At 53.5% G+C, this 27,459-nt stretch overlaps 1 protein-coding gene across 3 annotated transcripts in view; it reads left to right on the top strand.

Moving 5' to 3' along the window:
- Positions 1 to 20,055, top strand: part of ankrd24 (ankyrin repeat domain 24) — a 215,155-nt gene extending 195,100 nt beyond the window's left edge. For all 3 annotated transcript variants that reach the window (XM_072482820.1, XM_072482821.1, XM_072482822.1), the window contains 3 exons: positions 14,242 to 14,406; positions 18,585 to 18,650; positions 19,709 to 20,055. In XM_072482820.1, coding sequence (XP_072338921.1) covers positions 14,242 to 14,406; positions 18,585 to 18,650; positions 19,709 to 19,786 — 309 coding nt within the window. In that variant the 3' untranslated portion in view covers positions 19,787 to 20,055. The remainder of the gene's footprint in view (positions 1 to 14,241; positions 14,407 to 18,584; positions 18,651 to 19,708) is intronic.
- The last annotated feature ends 7,404 nt before the right edge of the window (positions 20,056 to 27,459 follow it).

The raw sequence follows: 27,459 nt of genomic DNA on the forward strand, positions 1-27,459 counted from the left end.
CCACACGATGTAAATGCTGGCTGAGCCAGCGATGTCCACATGCTGTAAATGCTGGCCGAGCCAGCGATGTCCACACTCTGTAAATGCTAGCCCAGCCAGCGATACCCACACCCTGTCAATGCTGGCTGAGCCAGCGATGTCCACGTGCTGTCAATGCTGGCCGAGCCAGCGATGTCCACACGATGTAAATGCTGGCTGAGCCAGCGATGTCCACATGCTGTAAATGCTGGCCGAGCCAACGATGTCCATGTGCTGTAAATGCTGACCGAGCCAGCGATGTCCACTCCCTGTAAATGCTGGCCGAGCCAGTGATGTCCACACGCTGTAAATGCTGGCTGTGCCAGCGATGTCCACACGCTGTAAATGCTGGCCGAGCCAGCGATGTCCACACTCTGTAAATGCTGGCCGAGCCAGCGATGTCCACACGCTGTAAATGCTGGCCGAGCCAGCGATGTCCACACGCTGTAAATGCTGGCCGAGCCAGCGATGTCCATGTGCTGTCAATGCTGGCCGAGCCAGCGATGTCCACACCCTGTAAATGCTGGCCGAGCCAGCGATGTCCACAAGTTCTAAATGCCGGCCGAGCCAGCGATGACCACACGCTGTAAATGCTGGCCGAGCCAGCGATGTCCACAAGTTCTAAATGCCGGCCGAGCCAGCGATGTCCACATGCTGTAAATGCTGGCCGAGCCAGCGATGTCCACATGCTGTAAATGCTGGCCGAGCCAGCGATGTCCACGTGCTGTCAATGCTGGCCGAGCCAGCGATGTCCACACGATGTAAATGCTGGCCGAGCCAGCGATGTCCACATGCTGTAAATGCTGGCCGAGCCAGCGATGTCCATGTGCTGTAAATGCTGGCCGAGCCAGCGATGTCCATGTGCTGTAAATGCTGGCCGAGCCAGCGATGTCCATGTGCTGTAAATGCTGGCCGAGCCAGCGATGTCCACTCCCTGTAAATGCTGGCCGAGCCAGCGATGTCCACACGATGTAAATGCTGGCCGAGCCAGCGATGTCCACTCCCTGTAAATGCTGGCCGAGCCAGTGATGTCCACACGCTTTAAATGCTGGCTGAGCCAGCGATGTCCACACGCTGTAAATGCTGGCCGAGCCAGCGATGTCCACACTCTGTAAATGCTGGCCGAGCCAGCGATGTCCACACGCTGTAAATACTGGCCGAGCCAGCGATGTCCACAGGCTGCAAATGCTGGCCGAGCCAGCGATGTCCACACGCTGTAAATGCTGGCCGAGCCAGTGATGTCCACATGCTGTTAATGCTGACCGAGCCAGCGATGTCCACACCCTGTAAATGCTGGCCGAGCCAGCGATGTCCACATGCTGTAAATGCTGGCCGAGCCAGCGATGTCCACTCCCTGTAAATGCTGGCCGTGCCAGCGATGTCCACATGCTGTAAATGCTGGCCGAGCCAGCGATGTCCACACCCTGTAAATGCTGGCCGAGCCAGCGATGTCCACACCCTGTAAATGCTGACCGAGCCAGCGATGTCCACACTCTGTAAATGCTGACCGAGCCAGCGATGTCCACACGCTGTAAATGCAGGCCGAGCCAGCGATGTCCACACCCTGTAAATGCTGACCGAGCCAGCGATGTCCACACTCTGTAAATGCTGACCGAGCCAGCGATACCCACACCCTGTAAATGCTGGCCGAGCCAGCGATGTCCACACGATGTAAATGCTGGCCGAGCCAGCGATGTCCACATGCTGTAAATGCTGGCCGAGCCAGCGATGTCCACATGCTGTAAATGCTGGCCGAGCCAGCGATGTCCACACTCTGTAAATGCTGGCCGAGCCAGCGATGTCCACACCCTGTAAATGCTGGCCGAGCCAGCGATGTCCACACCCTGTAAATGCTGACCGAGCCAGCGATGTCCACACTCTGTAAATGCTGACCGAGCCAGCGATGTCCACACTCTGTAAATGCTGGCCGAGCCAGCGATGTCCACGTGCTGTAAATGCTGGCCGAGCCAGCGATACCCACACCCTGTAAATGCTGGACGAGCCAGCGATGTCCACGTGCTGTAAATGCTGGCCGAGCCAGCGATGTCCACGTGCTGTAAATGCTGACCGAGCCAGCGATGTCCACGTGCTTTAAATGCTGGCCGAGCCAGCGATGTCCACACCTTGTAAATGCTGGCCGAGCCAGCGATGTCCATGTGCTGTAAATGCTGGCCGAGCCAGCGATGTCCACGTGCTGTAAATGCTGGCCGAGCCAGCGATGTCCACATGCTGTAAATGCTGGCCGAGCCAGCGATGTCCACAACCTGTAAATGCTGGCCGAGCCAGCAATGTCCACATGCTGTAAATGCTGGCCGAGCCAGCGATGTCCACACCCTGTAAATGCTGGCCGAGCCAGCGATGTCCACATGCTGTAAATGCTGGCCGAGCCAGCGATGTCCACATGCTGTAAATGCTGGCCGAGCCAGCGATACCCACACCCTGTAAATGCTGGCCGAGCCAGCGATGTCCACACCTTGTAAATGCTGGCCGAGCCAGCGATGTCCACACTCTGTAAATGCTGGCCGAGCCAGCGATGTCCATGTGCTGTAAATGCTGGCCGAGCCAGCGATGTCCACTCCCTGTAAATGCTGGCCGAGCCAGTGATGTCCACACGCTTTAAATGCTGGCTGAGCCAGCGATGTCCACACGCTGTAAATGCTGGCCGAGCCAGCGATGTCCACACTCTGTAAATGCTGGCCGAGCCAGCGATGTCCACACGCTGTAAATGCTGGCCGAGCCAGCGATTTCCACATGCTGTAAATGCTGGCCGAGCCAGCGATGTCCATGTGCTGTAAATACTGGCCGAGCCAGCGATGTCCACAGGCTGCAAATGCTGGCCGAGCCAGCGATGTCCACACGCTGTAAATGCTGGCCGAGCCAGTGATGTCCACATGCTGTTAATGCTGACCGAGCCAGCGATGTCCACACCCTGTAAATGCTGGCCGAGCCAGCGATGTCCACATGCTGTAAATGCTGGCCGAGCCAGCGATGTCCACTCCCTGTAAATGCTGGCCGAGCCAGCGATGTCCACATGCTGTAAATGCTGGCCGAGCCAGCGATGTCCACACCCTGTAAATGCTGGCCGAGCCAGCGATGTCCACACCCTGTAAATGCTGACCGAGCCAGCGATGTCCACACTCTGTAAATGCTGACCGAGCCAGCGATGTCCACACGCTGTAAATGCAGGCCGAGCCAGCGATGTCCACACCCTGTAAATGCTGACCGAGCCAGCGATGTCCACACTCTGTAAATGCTGACCGAGCCAGCGATACCCACACCCTGTAAATGCTGGCCGAGCCAGCGATGTCCACATGCTGTAAATGCTGGCCGAGCCAGCGATGTCCACATGCTGCAAATGCTGGCCGAGCCAGCGATGTCCACACTCTGTAAATGCTGGCCGAGCCAGCGATGTCCACACCCTGTAAATGCTGGCCGAGCCAGCGATGTCCACACCCTGTAAATGCTGACCGAGCCAGCGATGTCCACACTCTGTAAATGCTGACCGAGCCAGCGATGTCCACACTCTGTAAATGCAGGCCGAGCCAGCGATACCCACACCCTGTAAATGCTGGCCGAGCCAGCGATGTCCACGTGCTGTAAATGCTGGCCGAGCCAGCGATGTCCACGTGCTGTAAATGCTGACCGAGCCAGCGATGTCCACGTGCTTTAAATGCTGGCCGAGCCAGCGATGTCCACACCTTGTAAATGCTGGCCGAGCCAGCGATGTCCACGTGCTGTAAATGCTGGCCGAGCCAGCGATGTCCACATGCTGTAAATGCTGGCCGAGCCAGCGATGTCCACACCCTGTAAATGCTGGCCGAGCCAGCAATGTCCACATGCTGTAAATGCTGGCCGAGCCAGCGATGTCCACACCCTGTAAATGCTGGCCGAGCCAGCGATGTCCACATGCTGTAAATGCTGGCCGAGCCAGCGATGTCCACATGCTGTAAATGCTGGCCGAGCCAGCGATACCCACACCCTGTAAATGCTGGCCGAGCCAGCGATGTCCACACTCTGTAAATGCTGGCCGAGCCAGCGATGTCCACACCCTGTAAATGCTGGCCGAGCCAGCGATGTCCACACGCTGTAAATGCTGGCCAAGCCAGCGCTGTCCACACCTTGTAAATGCTGGCCGAGCCAGCGATGTCCACAAGTTCTAAATGCCGGCCGAGCCAGCGATGACCACACGCTGTAAATGCTGGCCGAGCCAGCGATGTCCACACGCTGTAAATGCTGGCCGAGCCAGCGATGTCCACACCCTGTAAATGCTGGCCGAGCCACCGATGTCCACACTCTGTAAATGCTGGCCGAGCCAGCGATGTCCACACCTTGTAAATGCTGGCCGAGCCAGCGATGTCCACAAGTTCTAAATGCCGGCCGAGCCAGCGATGTCCACACGCTGTAAATGCTGGCCGAGCCAGCGATGTCCACACGCTGTAAATGCTGGCCGAGCCAGCGATGTCCACACGCTGTAAATGCTAGCCCAGCCAGCGATACCCACACCCTGTAAATGCTGGCTGAGCCAGCGATGTCCACGTGCTGTCAATGCTGGCCGAGCCAGCGATGTCCACACGATGTAAATGCTGGCTGAGCCAGCGATGTCCACATGCTTTAAATGCTGGCCGAGCCAGCGATGTCCATGTGCTGTAAATGCTGGCCGAGCCAGCGATGTCCATGTGCTGTAAATGCTGGCCGAGCCAGCGATGTCCATGTGCTGTAAATGCTGGCCGAGCCAGCGATGTCCATGTGCTGTAAATGCTGGCCGAGCCAGCGATGTCCACACGCTGTAAATGCTGGCCGAGCCAGCGATGTCCATGTGCTGTAAATGCTGGCCGAGCCAGCGATGTCCACACGATGTAAATGCTGGCCGAGCCAGCGATGTCCACATGCTGTAAATGCTGGCCGAGCCAGCGATGTCCATGTGCTGTAAATGCTGGCCGAGCCAGCGATGTCCACTCCCTGTAAATGCTGGCCGAGCCAGTGATGTCCACACGCTGTAAATGCTGGCTGAGCCAGCGATGTCCACGTGCTGTCAATGCTGGCTGAGCCAGCGATGTCCACACTCTGTAAATGCTGGCCGAGCCAGCGATGTCCACACGATGTAAATGCTGGCCGAGCCAGCGATGTCCACACGCTGTAAATGCTGGCCGAGCCAGCGATGTCCACACCCTGTAAATGCTGGCCGAGCCAGCGATGTCCGCAAGTTCTAAATGCCGGCCGAGCCAGCGATGACCACACGCTGTAAATGCTGGCCGAGCTAGCGATGTCCACATGCTGTAAATGCTGGCCGAGCCAGCGATGTCCACATGCTGTAAATGCTGGCCGAGCCAGCGATGTCCACACGCTGTAAATGCTGGCCGACCCAGCGATGTCCACAAGTTCTAAATGCCGGCCGAGCCAGCGATGTACACATGCTGTAAATGCTGGCCGAGCCAGCGATGTCCACATGCTGTAAATGCTGGCCGAGCCAGCGATGTCCACGTGCTGTCAATGCTGGCCGAGCCAGCGATGTCCACATGCTGTAAATGCTGGCCGAGCCAGCGATGTCCACATGCTGTAAATGCTGGCCGAGCCAGCGATGTCCACACCCTGTAAATGCTGGCCGAGCCAGCAATGTCCACATGCTGTAAATGCTGGCCGAGCCAGCGATGTCCACACCCTGTAAATGCTGGCCGAGCCAGCGATGTCCACATGCTGTAAATGCTGGCCGAGCCAGCGATGTCCACATGCTGTAAATGCTGGCCGAGCCAGCGATACCCACACCCTGTAAATGCTGGCCGAGCCAGCGATGTCCACACTCTGTAAATGCTGGCCGAGCCAGCGATGTCCACACCCTGTAAATGCTGGCCGAGCCAGCGATGTCCACACGCTGTAAATGCTGGCCAAGCCAGCGATGTCCACACCTTGTAAATGCTGGCCGAGCCAGCGATGTCCACAATTTCTAAATGCCGGCCGAGCCAGCGATGACCACACGCTGTAAATGCTGGCCGAGCCAGCGATGTCCACAAGTTCTAAATGCCGGCCGAGCCAGCGATGTCCACACGCTGTAAATGCTGGCCGAGCCAGCGATGTCCACACGCTGTAAATGCTAGCCCAGCCAGCGATACCCACACCCTGTAAATGCTGGCTGAGCCAGCGATGTCCACGTGCTGTCAAAGCTGGCCGAGCCAGCGATGTCCACACGATGTAAATGCTGGCCGAGCCAGCGATGTCCATGTGCTGTAAATGCTGGCCGAGCCAGCGATGTCCATGTGCTGTAAATGCTGGCCGAGCCAGCGATGTCCACTCCCTGTAAATGCTGGCCGAGCCAGTGATGTCCACACGCTGTAAATGCTGGCCGAGCCAGCGATGTCCACACTCTGTAAATGCTGGCCGAGCCAGCGATGTCCACACGCTGTAAATGCTGGCCGAGCCAGCGATGTCCACACGCTGTAAATGCTGGCCGAGCCAGCGATGTCCATGTGCTGTCAATGCTGGCCGAGCCAGCGATGTCCACACCCTGTAAATGCTGGCCGAGCCAGCGATGTCCACACGTTGTAAATGCTGGCCGAGCCAGCGATGTCCATACTCTGTAAATGCTGGCCGAGCCAGCGATGTCCACACGCTGTAAATGCTGGCCGAGCCAGCGATGTCCACACGCTGTAAATGCTGGCCGAGCCAGCGATGTCCACACCCTGTAAATGCTGGCCGAGCCAGCGATGTCCACAAGTTCTAAATGCCGGCCGAGCCAGCGATGACCACAGGCTGTAAATGCTGGCCGAGCCAGCGATGTCCACAAGTTCTAAATGCCGGCCGAGCCAGCGATGTCCACATGTTGTAAATGCTGGCCGAGCCAGCAATGTCCACGTGCTGTCAATGCTGGCCGAGCCAGCGATGTCCACACGATGTAAATGCTGGCCGAGCCAGCGATGTCCACATGCTGTAAATGCTGGCCGAGCCAGCGATGTCCATGTGCTGTAAATGCTGGCCGAGCCAGCGATGTCCACTCCCTGTAAATGCTGGCCGAGCCAGTGATGTCCACATGCTGTAAATGCTGGCTGAGCCAGCGATGTCCACACGCTGTAAATGCTGGCCGAGCCAGCGATGTCCACACTCTGTAAATGCTGGCCGAGCCAGCGATGTCCACACGCTGTAAATGCTGGCTGAGCCAGCGATTTGCACATGCTGTAAATGCTGGCCGAGCCAGCGATGTCCATGTGCTGTAAATGCTGGCCGAGCCAGCGATGTCCACAGGCTGCAAATGCTGGCCGAGCCAGCGATGTCCACACCCTGTAAATGCTGGCCGAGCCAGCGATGTCCACATGCTGTAAATGCTGGCCGAGCCAGTGATGTCCACACGCTGTAAATGCTGGCCGAGCCAGCGATGTCCACACCCTGTAAATGCTGGCCGAGCCACCGATGTCCACACTCTGTAAATGCTGGCCGAGCCAGCGATGTCCACACCTTGTAAATGCTGGCCGAGCCAGCGATGTCCACATGCTGTAAATGCTGGCCGAGCCAGCGATGTCCACACCCTGTAAATGCTGGCCGAGCCAGCGATGTCCACACCCTGTAAATGCTGACCGAGCCAGCGATGTCCACACTCTGTAAATGCTGACCGAGCCAGCGATGTCCACACGCTGTAAATGCAGGCCGAGCCAGCGATGTCCACACCCTGTAAATGCTGACCGAGCCAGCGATGTCCACACTCTGTAAATGCTGACCGAGCCAGCGATACCCACACCCTGTAAATGCTGGCCGAGCCAGCGATGTCCACACGATGTAAATGCTGGCCGAGCCAGCGATGTCCACATGCTGTAAATGCTGGCCGAGCCAGCGATGTCCACATGCTGTAAATGCTGGCCGAGCCAGCGATGTCCACATGCTGTAAATGCTGGCCGAGCCAGCGATGTCCACACCCTGTAAATGCTGGCCGAGCCAGCGATGTCCACACCCTGTAAATGCTGACCGAGCCAGCGATGTCCACACTCTGTAAATGCTGACCGAGCCAGCGATGTCCACACTCTGTAAATGCAGGCCGAGCCAGCGATACCCACACCCTGTAAATGCTGGCCGAGCCAGCGATGTCCACACCTTGTAAATGCTGAACGAGCCAGCGATGTCCACATGCTGTAAATGCTGGCCGAGCCAGCGATACCCACACCCTGTAAATGCAGGCCGAGCCAGCGATACCCACACCCTGTAAATGCTGGCCGAGCCAGCGATGTCCACGTGCTGTAAATGCTGGCCGAGCCAGCGATGTCCACGTGCTGTAAATGCTGACCGAGCCAGCGATGTCCACGTGCTTTAAATGCTGGCCGAGCCAGCGATGTCCACACGCTGTAAATGCTGGCCGAGCCAGCGATGTCCACACCCTGTAAATGCTGGCTGAGCCAGCGATGTCCACACGCTGTAAATGCTGGCCGAGCCAGCGATGTCCACACTCTGTAAATGCTGGCCGAGCCAGCGATGTCCACACGCTGTAAATGCTGGCCGAGCCAGCGATTTGCACATGCTGTAAATGCTGGCCGAGCCAGCGATGTCCATGTGCTGTAAATGCTGGCCGAGCCAGCGATGTCCATGTGCTGTAAATGCTGGCCGAGCCAGCGATGTCCACAGGCTGCAAATGCTCGCCGAGCCAGCGATGTCCACACGCTGTAAATGCTGGCCGAGCCAGTGATGTCCACATGCTGTAAATGCTGACCGAGCCAGCGATGTCCACACCCTGTAAATGCTGGCCGAGCCAGCGATGTCCACATGCTGTAAATGCTGGCCGAGCCAGCGATGTCCACACCCTGTAAATGCTGGCCGAGCCAGCGATGTCCACATGCTGTAAATGCTGGCCGAGCCAGCGATGTCCACACCCTGTAAATGCTGGCCGAGCCAGCGATGTCCACACCCTGTAAATGCTGACCGAGCCAGCGATGTCCACACTCTGTAAATGCTGACCGAGCCAGCGATGTCCACACGCTGTAAATGCAGGCCGAGCCAGCGATGTCCACACCCTGTAAATGCTGACCGAGCCAGCGATGTCCACACTCTGTAAATGCTGACCGAGCCAGCGATGTCCACACTCTGTAAATGCTGACCGAGCCAGCGATACCCACACCCTGTAAATGCTGGCCGAGCCAGCGATGTCCACACGATGTAAATGCTGGCCGAGCCAGCGATGTCCACATGCTGTAAATGCTGGCCGAGCCAGCGATGTCCACATGCTGTAAATGCTGGCCGAGCCAGCGATGTCCACATGCTGTAAATGCTGGCCGAGCCAGCGATGTCCACACCCTGTAAATGCTGGCCGAGCCAGCGATGTCCACACCCTGTAAATGCTGACCGAGCCAGCGATGTCCACACTCTGTAAATGCTGACCGAGCCAGCGATGTCCACACTCTGTAAATGCAGGCCGAGCCAGCGATACCCACACCCTGTAAATGCTGGCCGAGCCAGCGATGTCCACACCTTGTAAATGCTGAACGAGCCAGCGATGTCCACATGCTGTAAATGCTGGCCGAGCCAGCGATACCCACACCCTGTAAATGCAGGCCGAGCCAGCGATACCCACACCCTGTAAATGCTGGCCGAGCCAGCGATGTCCACGTGCTGTAAATGCTGGCCGAGCCAGCGATGTCCACGTGCTGTAAATGCTGACCGAGCCAGCGATGTCCACGTGCTTTAAATGCTGGCCGAGCCAGCGATGTCCACACGCTGTAAATGCTGGCTGAGCCAGCGATGTCCACACGCTGTAAATGCTGGCCGAGCCAGCGATGTCCACACTCTGTAAATGCTGGCCGAGCCAGCGATGTCCACACGCTGTAAATGCTGGCCGAGCCAGCGATTTGCACATGCTGTAAATGCTGGCCGAGCCAGCGATGTCCATGTGCTGTAAATGCTGGCCGAGCCAGCGATGTCCACAGGCTACAAATGCTGGCCGAGCCAGCGATGTCCACACGCTGTAAATGCTGGCCGAGCCAGTGATGTCCACATGCTGTAAATGCTGACCGAGCCAGCGATGTCCACACCCTGTAAATGCTGGCCGAGCCAGCGATGTCCACAGGCTGTAAATGCTGGCCGAGCCAGCGATGTCCACACCCTGTAAATGCTGGCCGAGCCAGCGATGTCCACACGCTGTAAATGCTGGCCGAGCCAGCGATGTCCACACCCTGTAAATGCTGGCCGAGCCAGCGATGTCCACACCCTGTAAATGCTGACCGAGCCAGCGATGTCCACACTCTGTAAATGCTGACCGAGCCAGCGATGTCCACACGCTGTAAATGCAGGCCGAGCCAGCGATGTCCACACCCTGTAAATGCTGACCGAGCCAGCGATGTCCACACTCTGTAAATGCTGACCGAGCCAGCGATACCCACACCCTGTAAATGCTGGCCGAGCCAGCGATGTCCACACGATGTAAATGCTGGCCGAGCCAGCGATGTCCACATGCTGTAAATGCTGGCCGAGCCAGCGATGTCCACATGCTGTAAATGCTGGCCGAGCCATCGATGTCCACATGCTGTAAATGCTGGCCGAGCCAGCGATGTCCACACCCTGTAAATGCTGGCCGAGCCAGCGATGTCCACACCCTGTAAATGCTGACCGATCCAGCGATGTCCACACTCTGTAAATGCTGGCCGAGCCAGCGATGTCCACACGCTGTAAATGCTGGCCGAGCCAGCGATTTGCACATGCTGTAAATGCTGGCCGAGCCAGCGATGTCCATGTGCTGTAAATGCTGGCCGAGCCAGCGATGTCCACAGGCTGCAAATGCTGGCCGAGCCAGCGATGTCCACACGCTGTAAATGCTGGCCGAGCCAGTGATGTCCACATGCTGTAAATGCTGACCGAGCCAGCGATGTCCACACCCTGTAAATGCTGGCCGAGCCAGCGATGTCCACATGCTGTAAATGCAGGCCGAGCCAGCGATGTCCACACCCTGTAAATGCTGGCCGAGCCAGCGATGTCCACATGCTGTAAATGCTGGCCGAGCCAGCGATGTCCACACCCTGTAAATGCTGGCCGAGCCAGCGATGTCCACACCCTGTAAATGCTGACCGAGCCAGCGATGTCCACACTCTGTAAATGCTGACCGAGCCAGCGATGTCCACACGCTGTAAATGCAGGCCGAGCCAGCGATGTCCACACCCTGTAAATGCTGACCGAGCCAGCGATGTCCACACTCTGTAAATGCTGACCGTGCCAGCGATGTCCACACTCTGTAAATGCTGATCGAGCCAGCGATACCCACACCCTGTAAATGCTGGCCGAGCCAGCGATGTCCACACGATGTAAATGCTGGCCGAGCCAGCGATGTCCACATGCTGTAAATGCTGGCCGAGCCAGCGATGTCCACATGCTATAAATGCTGGCCGAGCCAGCGATGTCCACATGCTGTAAATGCTGGCCGAGCCAGCGATGTCCACACCCTGTAAATGCTGGCCGAGCCAGCGATGTCCACACCCTGTAAATGCTGACCGAGCCAGCGATGTCCACACTCTGTAAATGCTGACCGAGCCAGCGATGTCCACACTCTGTAAATGCTGGCCGAGCCAGCGATGTCCACGTGCTGTAAATGCTGACCGAGCCAGCGATGTCCACGTGCTTTAAATGCTGGCCGAGCCAGCGATGTCCACACCTTGTAAATGCTGGCCGAGCCAGCGATGTCCACGTGCTGTAAATGCTGGCCGAGCCAGCGATGTCCACGTGCTGTAAATGCCGACCGAGCCAGCGATGTCCACGTGCTTTAAATGCTGGCCCCTGAAGGTGCGGAAGATTCTGCACCTTCCTGGTCGACCAACGCCTCAGTGGTTCACGCCACTCTTTGGCGACGGTCTGGCCCGCCCGCTGGATTCCGGAGAATCACGCCTCATCTTTAAAAAAATATTCTGTTTTTTTGTTCTGGTGACTAATGTGAATACTTTCACACCCTTTAATATAATTCACCTGCCATTTTGCAGCCCATTTACCGAACCAGCCTATGGACGCAATCTACCAGCCGCGTTGCGCCTGAAATTCAGCGTGGCGCATCACAACGTGATCGGTAGATGCCCGGGGGCCCCACTCCCAGGATCAATCCGGTTCGCTACGCCTCGCGAGATCCTACACACCCATTGTGGGTGGGATAATTTTTTGACACATCTACATATTTGAGCGAGTCCGCTAGTCTCACTCTAATATGCAGTTCCCTGAAGTAACTGAGGCGTTGATATATTTCTCCTTCACTTCTAAGTCCTCAGGTGAGTGCTGTTCAGTTCTCATGGGGGTCTCCCATGGGAGTTGAGGCCTCCAGTGTTTGCTCTCTGGACAAGTTGGACCCCTGGCATTACTGGTGTCACCTGGGCACCCTGACAGTGCCAGCCTGACCGTGACACCTGGGTGACAGCCTGACACTGCCAAGGTGTCCAGATGGCACTGCCAGCTGGTACTGCTGAGGTGCAAAGCTGGCATTTTTCTTGAGGCAGTGATCAGGCTGGGAGGGTGCTCTGTGTGGGTATGGGAGGGGAGTGGGCCCGGGGACCGCCGATAGTGAGTTGGGGGGTTGGGAATTCCGGCAAGGGGAACTCCCCAGTGTAGAAACCGGGCTACACTGGAACGATCACACGTTCCCCGCTGAGGCCCCCGATCTATCCAGGCAGACGTTAAATAGTGAGGCACGATCAATTGAACAAAGACTAGAGTTGGATACGACTGAGGCTTTATTGCTCTAAGATGTGTGGCCATCCACAGCCGCTGGTGAAATGGCTGCTGAATGGAGGACACGCATATTTATACTCCGCCTACTGGGCAGAGCCAGCAGGCAGGGACTACCGGCGAACCTGTAGTACAGGTCCTACCTTACATCACCTAATACAGGTGCAACATTGGTTTACCGCAAATAGCAGGGTGTTTCTCAGCAGTCTGAGCAGCGGGAAACACCAGTCTAATCTTGCATGCATTCTGTCCTCATTCCGGTAGATCATGCCCTCTCTTTCTTTACTGCCTAACTGTGTCCTGCCCACAGATTACCTTTCCACCTAGATTGGTATTATCAGCAAACTTAGATTTTTATTCGGTTTCTTAGTCCAAGCCATGAATAGAGATTGTAAATCGTTGAGGTCCGAGCACTAGTCCTTGTGGCATTCCGCTATTCACTGCCTGCCAACTTGAAAAATCTCCGTTTATGCCCACTCTGTTAACCAATCCTCTATCCAAGCAACAAATTACACCCAACTCCAGGAGCCCTTATTTTGCCTATTATCCTTTCGTGCAGCACATTATCAAATGCCTTTATGGAAATCCAGGTATACTACAGCTACTTGTGCCCCTTTCTTTACCCTACTAATTACATTCTCAAAAACCTCTAATAAATTTGTCAAACATGATTTCCCTTTTGTAAAACCATGTTGACTCATTCTAATCTTATATGCTTTGCTGAGTGCATTGTTAAGAGTTCCTTCATAATAAATTTTCACATAAAACTCGAAAACTGACTGCACATTTAAGTAAGATAAAATCAAATTACTGCGGATGCTGGAATCTGAAACAAAAACAGAAAATACTGGACAATCTCAGCAGGTCTGACAGCATGTGTGGAGAGAGAAGGGGGCTAACGTTTCGAGTCTAGGTGAGTCTTTCTCAAAGCATATTTCAGTGCTTGTTTACTTGCATTGCTCCGTAAATGACAAATTGAGGCAGAAGGAATTGCGACTACAGAATTATTTTTTTTTAGCTTATTTTAATTGTAAGACAATTAGTGTTGATCAAATTGCTCTTCATTGCTTTCAATTTCTCTATCAGTCATTGGATTGGTGCATTAGGAAATATTGTCTTCTGGATTGTTACTGGCATGTATATGTCAATTGCCTCCTGACACCATCCCTCAGTGGGAGTTGGGATGTTGAGGTTCTCCCAGATGGAGCGCCGGTTATCCACCTTAGTATCTTCTTATTGTATCTTTAGTAACTTTGTATCTTTAGTAAGAAGGTGGCAAATGGACGTAGCTTTATTTAACTATTTACAAAGTCTTGCTAAAGACAGCATGTCACTCCCAGTACAGTCCTTGCTGGGAGGGCTAACCACACCAGCCCGGCTTTTATCTTAGTTCAGAATGAGCCCCAGATAGGTGGCCTCCACCCCCTATCTGGGAAGCTCATACTCCACGAGTCTTACGGGCAGATCAATAATGGTTTCCCCTTGGTTCTTGTGGGATGATGCCAGTATCCAAAATGTTCCTTGTTGTTAATTCTCTGTTGCAATTCTTTTTCTTTGTAGATAACTGAACTATCCAAAGAGGTACTTAAACTGAAGGAGGCTTTGAACAGTTTGTCGGAGAAGTTAAACGCTGCAACACTGCCTCCAAAACCAGCCTCCCACTCCAACCAACAACACACAGAATCCACACAGAAACAGATCAGATTGTTACAGCAACAGCTAACAGTAAGAAGGGCATAAGTCATTGAAGATGGCAAGATAGGCTAAGAGAGTGGTTAATAAAGCAGACAGCATCCTAGGCTTTATTAATAGTGGCATAGAATGCAAACGCAAACACAAGGGCGACACGGTGGCACAGTGTTCCGCGCTGCTGCCGCACAGCGCCAGGGATCCAGGTTCGATTCCGGCTTTGGGTGACTGTCTATGTGAAGTTTGCACGTTCTCCCCGTGTCTGCATGGGCTTCCTCCAGGTGCTCCGGTTTCCTCTCATAGTCCAAAGCTGTGCAGGTTCATAGAATCCCTACAGTGCCATTGAATCCATCGAGTATGCACTGACTCTTCGAAACAGCACTCCACCCAGGTCCATTCGCTTGTCCACCCCACCCTATCCTGTAACCTAACCTGCACAGCCCTGGACATTAAGTGGCAATTTCGGGGCTTTTCACAGTAACTTCATTTTTGAAGCCTACTTGCGACAATAAGCAATTTTCATTTTTCATTTTCAATTTGTCATGGCTAATCCACCTAACCCGCACATCTTTGCAATTAGGTGGATTAGACATGATAAATTGCCACTTAATGTCCAAGGATGTGCAGCTTAGGTTAGGATGGGTGGGAAAGCAGATCTATGTAGGGTGCTCTTTCGGAGGATTGGAGCAGACCTGATGGGCCGAATGACCACTTCCTAAACAGTAGAAATTGTATTATTCTATGATAATGGACTCAGCTGGGGTACTGTGTCCAGTTCTGAGCACCACACTTTTGAAAAGACATAAAGGAGTTAGAGAGAGTGCAAAAAAGATTCACGAGAATCGTTCCTGGGATGAGGATCTTCAGTTATGTCAATAAAAAGGAGAAATCAGGATTGTTTTTTTCTCAGAAAAAAAAGTTGAGAGGAGATTTAATTGAGGTGTTCAAAATCATGAGGGGTCTGGGCAGAGTAGATAAGGAGAAACTGTTCCCACTGGTGGAAAGATCGAGAACAAGAGGGCACTGATTTAAGATATCTGGAAAAAGAACTGGAGACGTGCAGAAAAACCTTTTCACGCAGCGAGTGGTTAGGATTTGGGATGTGCTGCCCAAAGAGTGTGGAGGAGGCAAAATCAATCAAGGCTTTCACAAGAGAATTGGATTATATCTGAAAAGGAAGAATGTGTAGGGCTACAGGAAGAAAGTGGGAGATTGGCGCGAGTTAAACTCCCATTCAGAGAGCAGGTGCAGACCAGGACAGGCTAAACGATCTCCTCCTGTGCTGTAACAGTGCGATAATCCTGTCACAGCGGCGGGTGGGTGGGATGGCAACATAGCTTCAGGAATTGCTGGACGAAGTAAGGTGAACGTTTAATCAGTTGGTCTTCCAACTGGTAGCCACCTGATAGAATGATAATAGCCCCAAACAAGGGAACAGCACTTCACCATTCAGCCTAATTCTGCCATCCACTTAGATCACAAATAATCTGCAGTTTAATTGAAATTGCTCTAAATTCTTTAATACCATTACGCCAACAAAAATCTACTAAACTCGGTCTCCATAATTTACCCTTTGTGTGAAGAAATGAGTTCTGATTATACTCCTGAATCTTCTGTTGACTTAATCGTAGCGATCAACCTCTATCGAATATTCTGCAAAAGATCCAGACACGAGGTGCAAAAAACTGACTAATGGTGGAAAGATTTTGAAACCATGGCCGCAGTTTTCCAGCCCCTCCCGCCGGCTTGATCTTCCGTTTCCACCGCTGTGAACCCAGATTTCAATGCCTCACTGGTCCCACCGCGGGAGACTGGGGATGACCAGCCCATGGGCAGGATTCTCCGTTTGGGAGGCTGTGTTCTGAATTGCAAATCTATGCATGGCGAGGATTGTGAGGGATTCCCTCGGGATTCCCGCTATCGGGCTGCCATTTTGAGCAGGCGGCTTGATAGCGAGGTCTTGCGGCTGGGCCTCTCCCGCCTCGCAACCCAATTCAGCTCCTCCCCACCCAAGATTTTCTGGGTCACCTCCTTCACCCCCCCCCCCCCCCACCAGAGACACCCAAACACGGAGTTTAATTTATTCGTCTGAAGCAATCGCCCTGCCAGGCGATTTATCCTCTACATTGGAGAGACTAAACGCAGATTGGGGACTGCTTTGCGGAACACCTTTGTTCTGTCCACTCGTATGACCCCCAACCTTCCTGTCACTTGCCATTTCAACTCGCCAACATGTTCTCATGCCACATTTCTGTTCTTGGTCTGGTGAGGAAGAGCCATATTGGACTCAAAATCTTTACTCCGGGCCCGATCTAACCAAATGGGAACGAAGCCCACGCGTTTAGCCGCTTGTTTCCCGGCACTCGCAGTGTCGAGAAACATCCAGTTACCCAACGCTCATCTGGTTATATGGAGCCTCAGCGGGTATCCAAGGCCGCACTCCGCCCCGTTTTCTGCAGAAAGGAGCTCTGCTCGCCAGTACTCCTCAGTGCCGCGAGAGATTGGGACACATTTTTAAATAGGGTCCTGATCTCTTGACCTGACTCCTGAAACACCCAAGCTTCAACTCACTATTAGAGGTCCCAGGATGCCACTGCACCCCGCACACCCGCGCAGTGCACTTCGCCCGGCCCAATCAACGTCGCGTGAAAAATGCCAGCTTGGCATCCTGATGCTGCCAGCCTGGCAATGCCCTCTGGTGGCACTGCCAGGCTGCCCAGGTGGCACCAGCAGTGCCACCCTGCCCAGAGGACAGGGGGCCTCTGATCCATGAGTGCAGTTCCATCTGGCCCCCACTTGTGGAGATCAGCACCAAACAGTGCTTGCCCGAGGTCTCCAAGGCACAGGGGATGTACCCCCAACACCTTGGTTACCTCAGGGAACTGCATATTAGAGAAGAGCTCTCTCGCTTTAATATGCTGGTTTGCCAAGAAGTGATTCTGCCCACAATGGGCTTCACATCACGATGTCTCGCGAGATTGCGTTAGATCCCGCGAGGCGTAGCAAGCCAGGTAGGTCCCAGGAGCAGGGTCTCCCGTTATTTACTGACCACGTTGTGCCGCAGTGCAGTGAGGCCAGTAGATTGCGGCCTCTGTTTCTCTCTGCACTGATGCTGCCAGAATTGCTGAGTTTTTCCAGCATTTTTGGGTTTTATTTCAAATCTCAAGCAACTGCAGCATTTTGCTTTGATGTTATTTTGTGGAGGCATTGTTTTAATTGGGTGGGGAGTATGTGAGCGTGTCTGGTGGGTTGCCTTACCAGCCTTGCAGTGATCATTGAACTTATTCTGTTTCATTGTCTGGGGATGAGGTTGTTGGCATTCTGTGTAAATACCTCCTCTTTAAGGTGACACAAACTCCTATTTTGATTGAGTAGCGGCCCCCAGCCCCAAGCGGCAGGCTCTATCTCCTGCGTTCTGAGAAAGGTTTTGAGGATCTGAATCAGTGAAGTTCTCCTTTCTTCTTCTCTGGTCTGGTGCCCCGACCAATAGGATAAAAATACTGTTGAGACATGCAGTGAACTTATGAGGGAATGAAGTTAAAAATCCAGAGACTGATCTTTTACCTGAATCCAGCCCCAGTCTCCCAGATTTCAGGTTGAACTGTGCTATTAAAGGGTGCACAACAGATCCATTGAAAGAGGCCATTCAGCCCATCATGTCTGTGTTGGCTGAAAAAAAATAGCCACCCATTCTAATCCTGCCTTCCAGTACCTGGTTCGTAGCCTTGCCGGTTGCAGCACTTTAGGTGCGGATCCACGCACTTTTGCAATGAGTTGAGGACGTTTGCCTCAACCACCAATTTAGGCCGTGAATTCCAGATACCCACCACCCCCTGGGTGACACAGCCTTTCCGAATATCCCTCTAATCCTTCTACCGATGACGTCAAATCTGTACCTCCCAATAATTGACCTCTCCACTAGGGGAAATAAGTCTTCTCTGTCTATGCCCTTCCTAACTTTGTACACCTTAACTTCCAGTTAGCTATGCTACTTATGCCCAAATTACACCTATCAGCTGCACCAACGGGAATGCAAATGAACAAACCTAGGAAACCTGTGTGCAAATCTCTCGCACAGGCCAGTGGTGGGTGTATCTTATTTTAAAACTGGCCGGCAGTGCCTTAACTGACTTGGTGAAATTCTCAGCTAAGTTGTCAGTAAATGTAATTATTTGGAAATGCTCTAGTAAAACCTGATCTGTTTTTCTTGACAGCAAGCAGAGAGCGACCACAGAGCCACCGTGACCATTTACCGATCACATCTTCTTTATGCTGTTCAGGTAAGGAGCTCAATGGTGAAGTCACATTTCCTTACTCACCATAGAGGGAAGGTCTTGCAGCGCGGTGGGTAAAGTCCCTGCCTCTGACCCCCAGAAGTTCCGGGTCTGAAGACTTGATGGCCAATGAAGGTGCATTCATAACGTGGCCAGAAAGGTTGGTATGCAACCTGCAAAATCCTCCCAACACAACACCAAGCAGTGAGAGTGGGAGATTCCTAATCAGCCATGGGCGGTAAGATAGCACAGTGGATAGCACTGTTGCTTCACAGCACCAGGGTCCCAGGTTCGATTCCCAGCTTGGGTCACTGAGCGGAGTCTGCACGTTCTGCCCGTGTCTGCGTGGGTTTCCTCTAGGTTCTCCAGTTTCCTCCCACAAGTCCTGAAGACGGGCTGTTAGGTGAATTGGACATTCCGAATTCTCCCTCAGTGTACCCGAACAGGAGCCGGAGTGTGGTGACTAGGGGATTTTCACAGTAACTTCATTGCTGTGTTAATATAAACCTACTTGTGACGATAATAAAATTTATGTAATGGACAGAACGCTGGAGCCTCTATCATCGCAATCCATAGTTCCAACACCTTGGACCCACTGTGTGAACCTTAACACACGGCCTCCACTCATCATACACCAAATAGATCTGGAGCTTGGGTTGATTGTGACTTTGGTTTCACATTGCATCCAAAGGTCAGGCCCGGCAACATTGCAGCACTCCACCCTAAAGTGTCAGCCTAGATTATGGGCTCAAGTCCCTAAGGTGAGATTTGAAGCCAGAACCTTCTGAGTCAGAGGTCAGAAGGTCACTCACTGGAATTGACAATGCTCTGAAATTACTGGAGATGTGCCAAACATTGTTTTGTGCGTGAGATGCTTCAATTTTAAAGTTGTGAATGTGTGGATAAGAGGAAATCCTGTAGCAAAGGAGGACTATTTACTTATGACTAATTGCTCTGCTAATTTGTAATCTATAATGTAACTTCAAAACTTTGAACACAAGGGAAACCAGAGTTTGCTATCATCACTGGGAAAATGACCTGATTTGTTGTGCTTCTTGTTGCAGGGTCAAATGGATGAAGATGTCCAGAATGTTTTACTTCAGATCTTAAAAATGCACAAACATCGCAAGCAGGCCATGTGACAAGCTGGCAATAGTATTTGAATGATTATGGGGTTATTTCCCATATAGGATGACAAGGTTATCGTTATTTAGTATATTTTTTCCTTTACTTTTTTCAAGACCTGTGAAGAGACGCAGAGAAATAGGGATCTGTGGAGTTAACACTTATTTTTATCAAATGGATAGATTCCGAAGATTGAGGTGTGATGGTTGAGGTAGTTGTTGTTGCAGGTCTACACTGTATCTACTGGTGCGGCTCTGAACTAATAAAATAATACTTAAACAAAGTACACCCAAATTGTGTTGATCTTTAGTAGAGGCTTTGTAACTTCTGCAACCAAGAACCTTTTCTATTTCACCACTTCCCTAACCATTCTTGGATGCTGGGGAATACAACACCTTTTAAGTTGTTCGATGATGAGTGTAAGGAGTTAGTGCTCATGGACATCTCTGGGTTGGTGCTGCGCAGGCTGATCGCCCTCTGAGAAACTTAAGCTTTCAGACATCCCACCTCACTCCCTTTCAAATGGGCGGCCAATAATTCTGCCTGGTGGGGCAGCACGGTGGCGCAGTGGTAGCACTGCAGTCTCACGGCGCTGAGGTCCCAGGTTCGATCCCGGCTCTGGGTCACTGTCCGTGTGGAGTTTGCACATTCTCCCCGTGTTTGCTTGGGTTTCGCCCCCACGACCCAAAGATGTGCAAGGTAGGTGGATTGAAGACGCTAAATTGCCCCTTAATTGGAAAAAATGAATTGGGTACTCTAAAAAAAAATTTTTTTAAAGAATAAAAAAATTATTCTGCTTGGTTGGATCAACTTAAATGATTCATTGAGCTATGCGTTATTGTTGCCCCAAAGAGTTTTACCCAAGTCCATCTCTAGAGCTCAGCGAACTTAGGATGAGGAGCATCCTAATTGTCTACCTCTCAACCTGCGATAGATCCTCAGGGAGACAGACCTTGGTCTTAGGCCACTAGCAAATAGGCAGTCGGTTTTACATGCTGCCTTATTTTATTTTTTGATGAAACCAAACAGAAGAGGAGTAGGGAGTCGTTTCCATGTCCCGGTCAACATTGCCCCTTCAACCAACGGCAGCAAAATAGCTTTCCTGTAGATTCATTGCAGTTTGTGCTGTGGAGAAAATGGCCGCTGTTTAAATTCTCAATGCAATATGGCCATGCAAGATGGCCACTGATATTCAGCTGCACATGCGCACTGGTCCACACAAGCGCTGTAATCCAATGACGGCACACCATGCAGCCAGCCTGTCAGAAAGCTTTGTTTGACAAGGCGCAAACTGCAATGGATGCAATCAAAGTGGATAAAGCAAAAGCCAAGTCCAATGTGAAAGCAGCAAAAGCTAAGAAAGCAGCATCAGGAAATGAAGGGAAACAACCCGAACAAATTGCAAGCCTCCGGACGCAAAGGCTCTTCTTAAAGAAAAACAGAATATTCTGGAAAAACGCAGCTGGTCTGGCAGCTTCTGTCGAGAAAGAAACAGAGTTACCACTTCAAGTCTAATATGATTCTCCTTCAGAGCTCTTCTCACAGTCACCCACATCTGTCAAGAAAGAGCTGATTGCCCGATCAATTTGGATTGAATTGTATATTGTTCGGGTGCATGCGACTTGATGCGGAAGCAGGCAAAATTGTGTGAGTAGATGTCGATGCACGTCAAAGGAACAGAGGAATTAGGAGCAGAAGTAGACAATTCAGTCCTTCGAGCCTGCTCCACCGTTCAATCAGATCATGGCTGATCTCTTCCTGTCTCAAATTCACCTCTCTATCTGTCCCCCATATCCCTTTAACCAGTATTTTATCATAAATATATCTATCTCCTTGAAACCATTTAACGACTCTGATTCCACCCCACTATGAGGCAGTGAGTGCCACAAATTCATCACCCTCTGCGAGAAGTTGTTCCCCTCATCTCAGTTCTAAATCTACCTGTATCTGTGACTTCTCGTTCTAGATTGTACCACATGGGGGAACATTTAGTCTACGTTTACTTTATAAATACCTTGTAACTTCCGGGTGCGGCTATGCTGAGCTAAGTCGCACGTTCGGCAGCTCCCGCCAGAAACTGACTTTTGGGCTCTTTTGAGGGGCCCCAACGGCAATTGTTTGACGGTTCCCAGTGTGGGAAGGTGACAGCAAGGTACCCCCGGCACTGTATGGATTGGACCAGGAGTGGAGCGGTTAAGAAAGTGATTCTGGTGCAGCAGAAAGTGCGAGGGAGGAAAGCCAAGATGGCGGCGGGTGGAGACCAAGCAGCGAGGGCGCAGTGGTCGCAGGAGCAGCAGGAGTTCCTCAAACGCTGCTTTGCGGAGCTAAAGGCAGAACTGCTAGACCGATGAAGGCGTCGATCGACAGGCTGGTGAAGGCCCAAGGGGCGGCGATCCGGGAGGTGCGGCAAAAAGCCTTGGAGATCAAGGATGAGATCCTGGGCCTGGCGGTGAAGGTGGAGGCGCATGAGGCGCTGCACAAGAAGTGGCAAGAAAAATTTGAGGACATGGAGAATCAGTCGAGGAGGAAGAATCTCCGGACTCTGGGTCTCCCGGCGGGAGTGGAGGTGTCTGAAGCCGGGGCATATGTGGTCATGATGCTCGACGCGCTGATGGGCGCGGGAGCTCTCTAGAGCCCCTGGAGCTGGACGGGGCTCATTGAGTCCTGGCGAGGAGGCCCAAGGCCAACGAACCGCCAAGGGTGGTAATGGTGCGGTTCCACCGCTTTGTGGACAGGGAGTGTGTCCTGAGATGGGCCAAAAAAGAACAGGGCAGCAGGGGGAGAACACAGAGATCCGAATATACCAGGACTGGAGCGCGGAGGTGGCCAAGAAGAGGGCCGGCTTCAACCGGGCTAAGACGGTTCTACATCGGAAGGGGGTGACGTTCGGGGTGCTGCAGCCAGCGTGATTGTGGGTCACATTTCAGGATCAACACCACTACTTCGAGACGCCGGAGGAGGCGTGGACCTTTATCCAAACTGAAAAGTTGGACTTGATCTGAGGGTTTGATGTGAGGGGGTGCCTAGGGGGGTTTGGGGGGTGTTCTGTTCTGTTTTCTTTGGTGCTGGGTGGGCTTGGGCGAAATGGTTCGATGTGGGGGCTGGGTGAAGTGGGCGTCGGTGTTGGAAGGACAGGGCCCCCGGGGGGGGGGGGGGGGGGGCGGTTGGAGGCCCGGGGGGGGGAGTTCAGACAAGGCCGCAAAAAGGGAGCTGCGCCAGAGGGGCCGGGGTCGGCTTGGATGGAAAGCGCGGGCTTTTTCCCACGCTAGGGAAGGAAGGGGGCGGGGCCGGGGGGTGGGAAGGGTGGTGCTGGAGAGGAGCACACGCTGATTGCCAAGGGGTGGGGGGGATTCTCACACTGGGAGGGTCGATGGAGTGGCGGGAGAAGCCGGGGTCAGCAGAAGTCAGCTGACTTACAGGAGAGCCATGGGGCGAGCAAAACGGCTAGAGGAGGATCTAGCTGGGGGTGGGGGGGGAACTGGGTTGCTGCTGCATTGGCCAAAGGGGAGCTAGAGCTAGGAGAGGTAGTCGGGGTGGGGGTCTGCCGCCTGGGGGAATGGAGGGTGCGGGAGGCACGGGCACGTGGCTGGCCTAAAAAGGGAGATGGCTGGTCGGCAGGAGGGGGTTGGGGGTGGGGGGGAAGCCCCCTGATCCGACTGATGACTTGGAATGTGAGGGGCCTGAACGGGCCGGTCAAGAGGGACATGTAGTGCTCCAGGAGACGCATTTGAAGGTGGCAGATAAGGTTAGGCTGAGAAAGGGGTGGGTAGGGCAGGTCTTTCACTCGGGGTTGGACGCAAAGAATAGAGGGGTGGCGATTCTGGTGGGGAAGCGGGTGTCGTTTGAGGTGCTGAACATTGTGGCAGATAATGGAGGTCGGTACGTGATGGTGAGTGGTAGGTTGCAGGGGGTGCGGGTGGTATTGGTGAACGTATATGCCCCGAATTGGGATGCTGCCGGATTTATGAAGCGCATGTTGGGTCGGATTCTGGATTTGGAGGCAGGCAGCCTGATAATGGGGGGGGGGGGGACTTCAACACGGTGCTGGACCCAGCACTGGACCGGTCTAGGTCCAGGATGGGTAAGAGGTCGGCTGCGGCCAAGGTGCTCAGGGGGTTTATGGACCAGATGGGGGGAGTGGATCCATGGAGGTTTGCCAGGCTGGTGGCCAGGGAATTTTCCTTTTTTTCCCGGATAGATTTTTTCATCGTGAGTAGGGCGTAATCCCAAGAGTGAAGGGCACGGAATATTCGGCCATAGCCATTTCAGATCATGCCCCGCATTGGGTGGAGCTGGAGCTGGGGGAGGAGAGGGACCATTGCCCGCTGTGCCGCCTCGATGTGGGACTGTTGGTGGATGAGGAGGTGTGCGGGCGGATTTGGGGGTGTATCGAAAGATACTTAGAGGCCAATGACAATGGGGAGGTGCAGGTGGGAGTAGTCTGGGATGCGTTGAAGGCGGTGGTCAGGGGAGAGCTAATCTCCATTAGGGCCCACAGGGAGAAGAGAGCGAGGGAGAGACTGGTGGGGGATATATTAAGGGTGGACAGGAGCTATGCAGAGGCCCCCGAGGAGGGACTACTTAGGGAGCGACGGAACCTCCAGACGGAATTTGACTTGCTGACTACTGGGAAAGCAGAGGCACAGTGGAGGAAAGCACAGGGGGCGGCGTATGAGTATGGGGAGAAGGTGAGTCAGATGCTGGCACATCAGCTTCGGAAGAGGGAGGCAGCGAGGGAGATTGGTGGAGTTAGGGATAAAGGGGGGAATACGGTGCGGAGTGCGGTGGGAATAAACAAGGCATTCAGAGACTTCTATGAGGAGCTGTAAAGGTCTGAGCCCCCGACGGGGAGGGGGAGATGCGCCAATTTCTAGATCGGCTGAGGTTCCTGAGGGTGGAGGAGGAGCAAGTGGTTGGGCTGGGGGCACTGATTGGGCTGGAGAAGCTGGTTAAGGGACTAGGGAGCATGCAGGCAGGGAAGGCCCTGGCGCCGGATGGGATCCCGGTAGAATTTTATAGGAAGTACGTGGACCTGCTGGGCCCGCTGCTGGTGAGGACTTTCAATGAGGCGAGGGAGGGGGTGACCTTGCCCCCGATAATGTCTAGGGCGCTGATCTCTTTGATCTTGAAGCGGGACAAGGACCCATTACAGTGTGGATCGTACAGGCCGATCTTGCTCTTCAATGTCGACGCGAAGTTGCTGGCGAAGGTTCTGGCCACGAGAATTGAGGACTGTGTCCCGGGGGTGATTCATGAGGATCAGACGGGATTTGTGAAGGATAGGCAGCTGAACACCAATGTGTGGAGGCTCCTTAATGTAATTATGATGCCTTCGGTGGAGGGGGAAGCGGAGGTAGTGGCGGCTATGGACGCAGAGAAGGCCTTCGATAAGGTGGAGTGGGAGTATCTTTGGGAGGTGCTGCAGAGGTTTGGGTTCGGGGAGGGGTTCATCAGTTGGGTTAGGCTACTATATAAAGCCCTGGTGACGAATGTGGCTACGAACCGGCGGAGGTCGGAGTACTTTCGGCTGTACCTTGGGATGAGGCAGGGGTGTCCCCTGTCCCCCTTGTTGTTTGCACTGGCAATTGAGCCGCTGGCCATGGCATTGAGGGAGTTCAGGAACTGGAGGGGATTGGTTCAGGGGGGAGAGGAACACTGGGTGTCGCTGTATGCCGATGACCTGTTATTGTATGGTGCGGACCCAATGGAGGGGATGGCGGAGGTCATGCGGATCCTTAGGGAGTATGGGGACTTTTCGGGGTATAAACTTAATGTAGGGAAGAGTGAGCTCTTTGTGGTGCACCCAGGAGACCAGGGAAGGGGGATAGACAAGCTTCCGCTGAAGAGGGCGGGAAGGAGCTTTCGGTACCTGGGGTTCTAGGTAGCTAGGAGTTGGGGGGCCCTGCACAAGCTCAATTTGACGCGGTTGGTGTAGCAAATGGAGGGGGATTTTAAAAGATGGGATATGCTGCCACTCTCACTAGCGGGTAGGGTGCAGTCGGTCAAAATGACGGTCCTTCCGAGGTTTCTCTTTGTATTTCAGTGCCTTCCCATTCTGATCCCTAAGGCCTTTTTTAAACGGGTAAGCAGGAGTATCATGGGAGTCGTGTGGCCGATTAAGCCCTCGAGGGTAAAAAGGTTTTCCTGGAGCGTAGCAGGGACAGAGGAGGGCTGGCGTTGCCGAATCTATGTGGCTACTACTGGGCAGCCAATGTGGTGATGATCCGTAAGTGGGTAATGGAAGGGGAGGGAGCAGCGTGGAAGTGGCTAGAGATGGCATCCTGTGTGGGCACGAGTCTGAGGGCACTGGTGACGGCACCGTTGCCGCTGCCGCCGACAAGGTACACCATGAGTCCAGTGGTGGCGGCGACTCTGAGGATTTGGGGGCAGTGGAGGTGTCATAGGGGTGAGGTGGGGGCCTCGGTTTGGTCCCCAATTCGAGAGAACCATCGGTTTGTCCCAGGAAAGATGGATGGGGGGTTTCTGAGCTGGCATCGGGCAGGGATTAAAAGAATGGGGGACCTGTTCATTGATGGGACGTTTGCGAGCCTAGGGGCGCTGGACGAGAAATTTGGGCTACCCCCGGGAAACGCTTTTAGGTATATGCAGGGGAGGGAATTCCCGCTGCTTCCAGCATGCAGGATTCAGGACAGGGTGATCTCGGGGGTATGGGCTAGAGAAGGCAAGGTCTCGGCGATTTACCAGGAGCTGCAAGAAGAGGAGGAGATCTCGCTGGAGGAGCTAAAGGGCAAATAGGAGGAGGAGCTCGGGGAGGAGATAGATGAGGGTCTGTGGGCTGATGCCCTGAGTAGGGTTAATTCTTCCTCCTCTTGCACCAGGCGCAGCCTGATACAGTTTAAAGTTGTTCACAGAGCGCATTTGACAGGGGCGAGGTTGAGTAGGTTCTTTGGGGTGGGGGACAGATGTGTGAGGTGCTCGGGGAGCCCAGCAAATCACGTCCATATGTTCTGGTCGTACCCGGCACTGGATGGGTTTTGGAGAGGCTTTGTGAGGACTATGTCCAAGGTGGTGAATGCCCGGGTCAAGCCGAGCTGGGGATTAGCATTATTTGGGGTATCGGACGAGCCGGGAGTGCAGGAGGCGAAAGAGGCCGGTATTCTGGCCTTTGCATCCCTGGTAGCCCGGCGGAGGATTTTGTTACTGTGGAAAGCTGCAAAGCCCCCTAGTGTGGAAGCCTGGATTAATGACATGGCAGGGTTCATCAAGCTGGAGAGGATAAAGTTTGCCTTGCGAGGGTCTGTGCAGGGGTTCTTCAGGCGGTGGCAACCGTTCCTAGTTTTTCTCGTGGAGCGTTAGGAGGAGGTCAGCAGCAGCAGCAACGGGGGGGGCGGGGGGGGAGGTTTTTTTTTCTTCTGGGGTGGTTATTGTAGTTTGGGGAAATTCTATGTATAATTCTTGCGGGTGGTGTTCCTATGTTCTTGTTTCTTCTTTCTGTTGGGGGGGGGGGGGGTTTGTTGGAAATCTGTTGAAAATTTGAATAAAGATATTTTTTTAAAAATAAAAAAAATCCCTTGTAATATTTTATACGCCTCGATCAGACCCCGTCTCATTCTTCTCAACTCTAGCGAATGTAAGCCCAAATTGTTTAATCTCTCATACATCAACCCTTTCATCCCCGGAATCAACCTGGTGAACCGCCTCTGAACTGCCTCCAATGCCCCCACATCCT

The sequence above is a fragment of the Scyliorhinus torazame genome, chromosome 18, assembly GCF_047496885.1.
Source record: "Scyliorhinus torazame isolate Kashiwa2021f chromosome 18, sScyTor2.1, whole genome shotgun sequence".
Classification (NCBI taxonomy): Eukaryota; Metazoa; Chordata; class Chondrichthyes; order Carcharhiniformes; family Scyliorhinidae; genus Scyliorhinus; species Scyliorhinus torazame.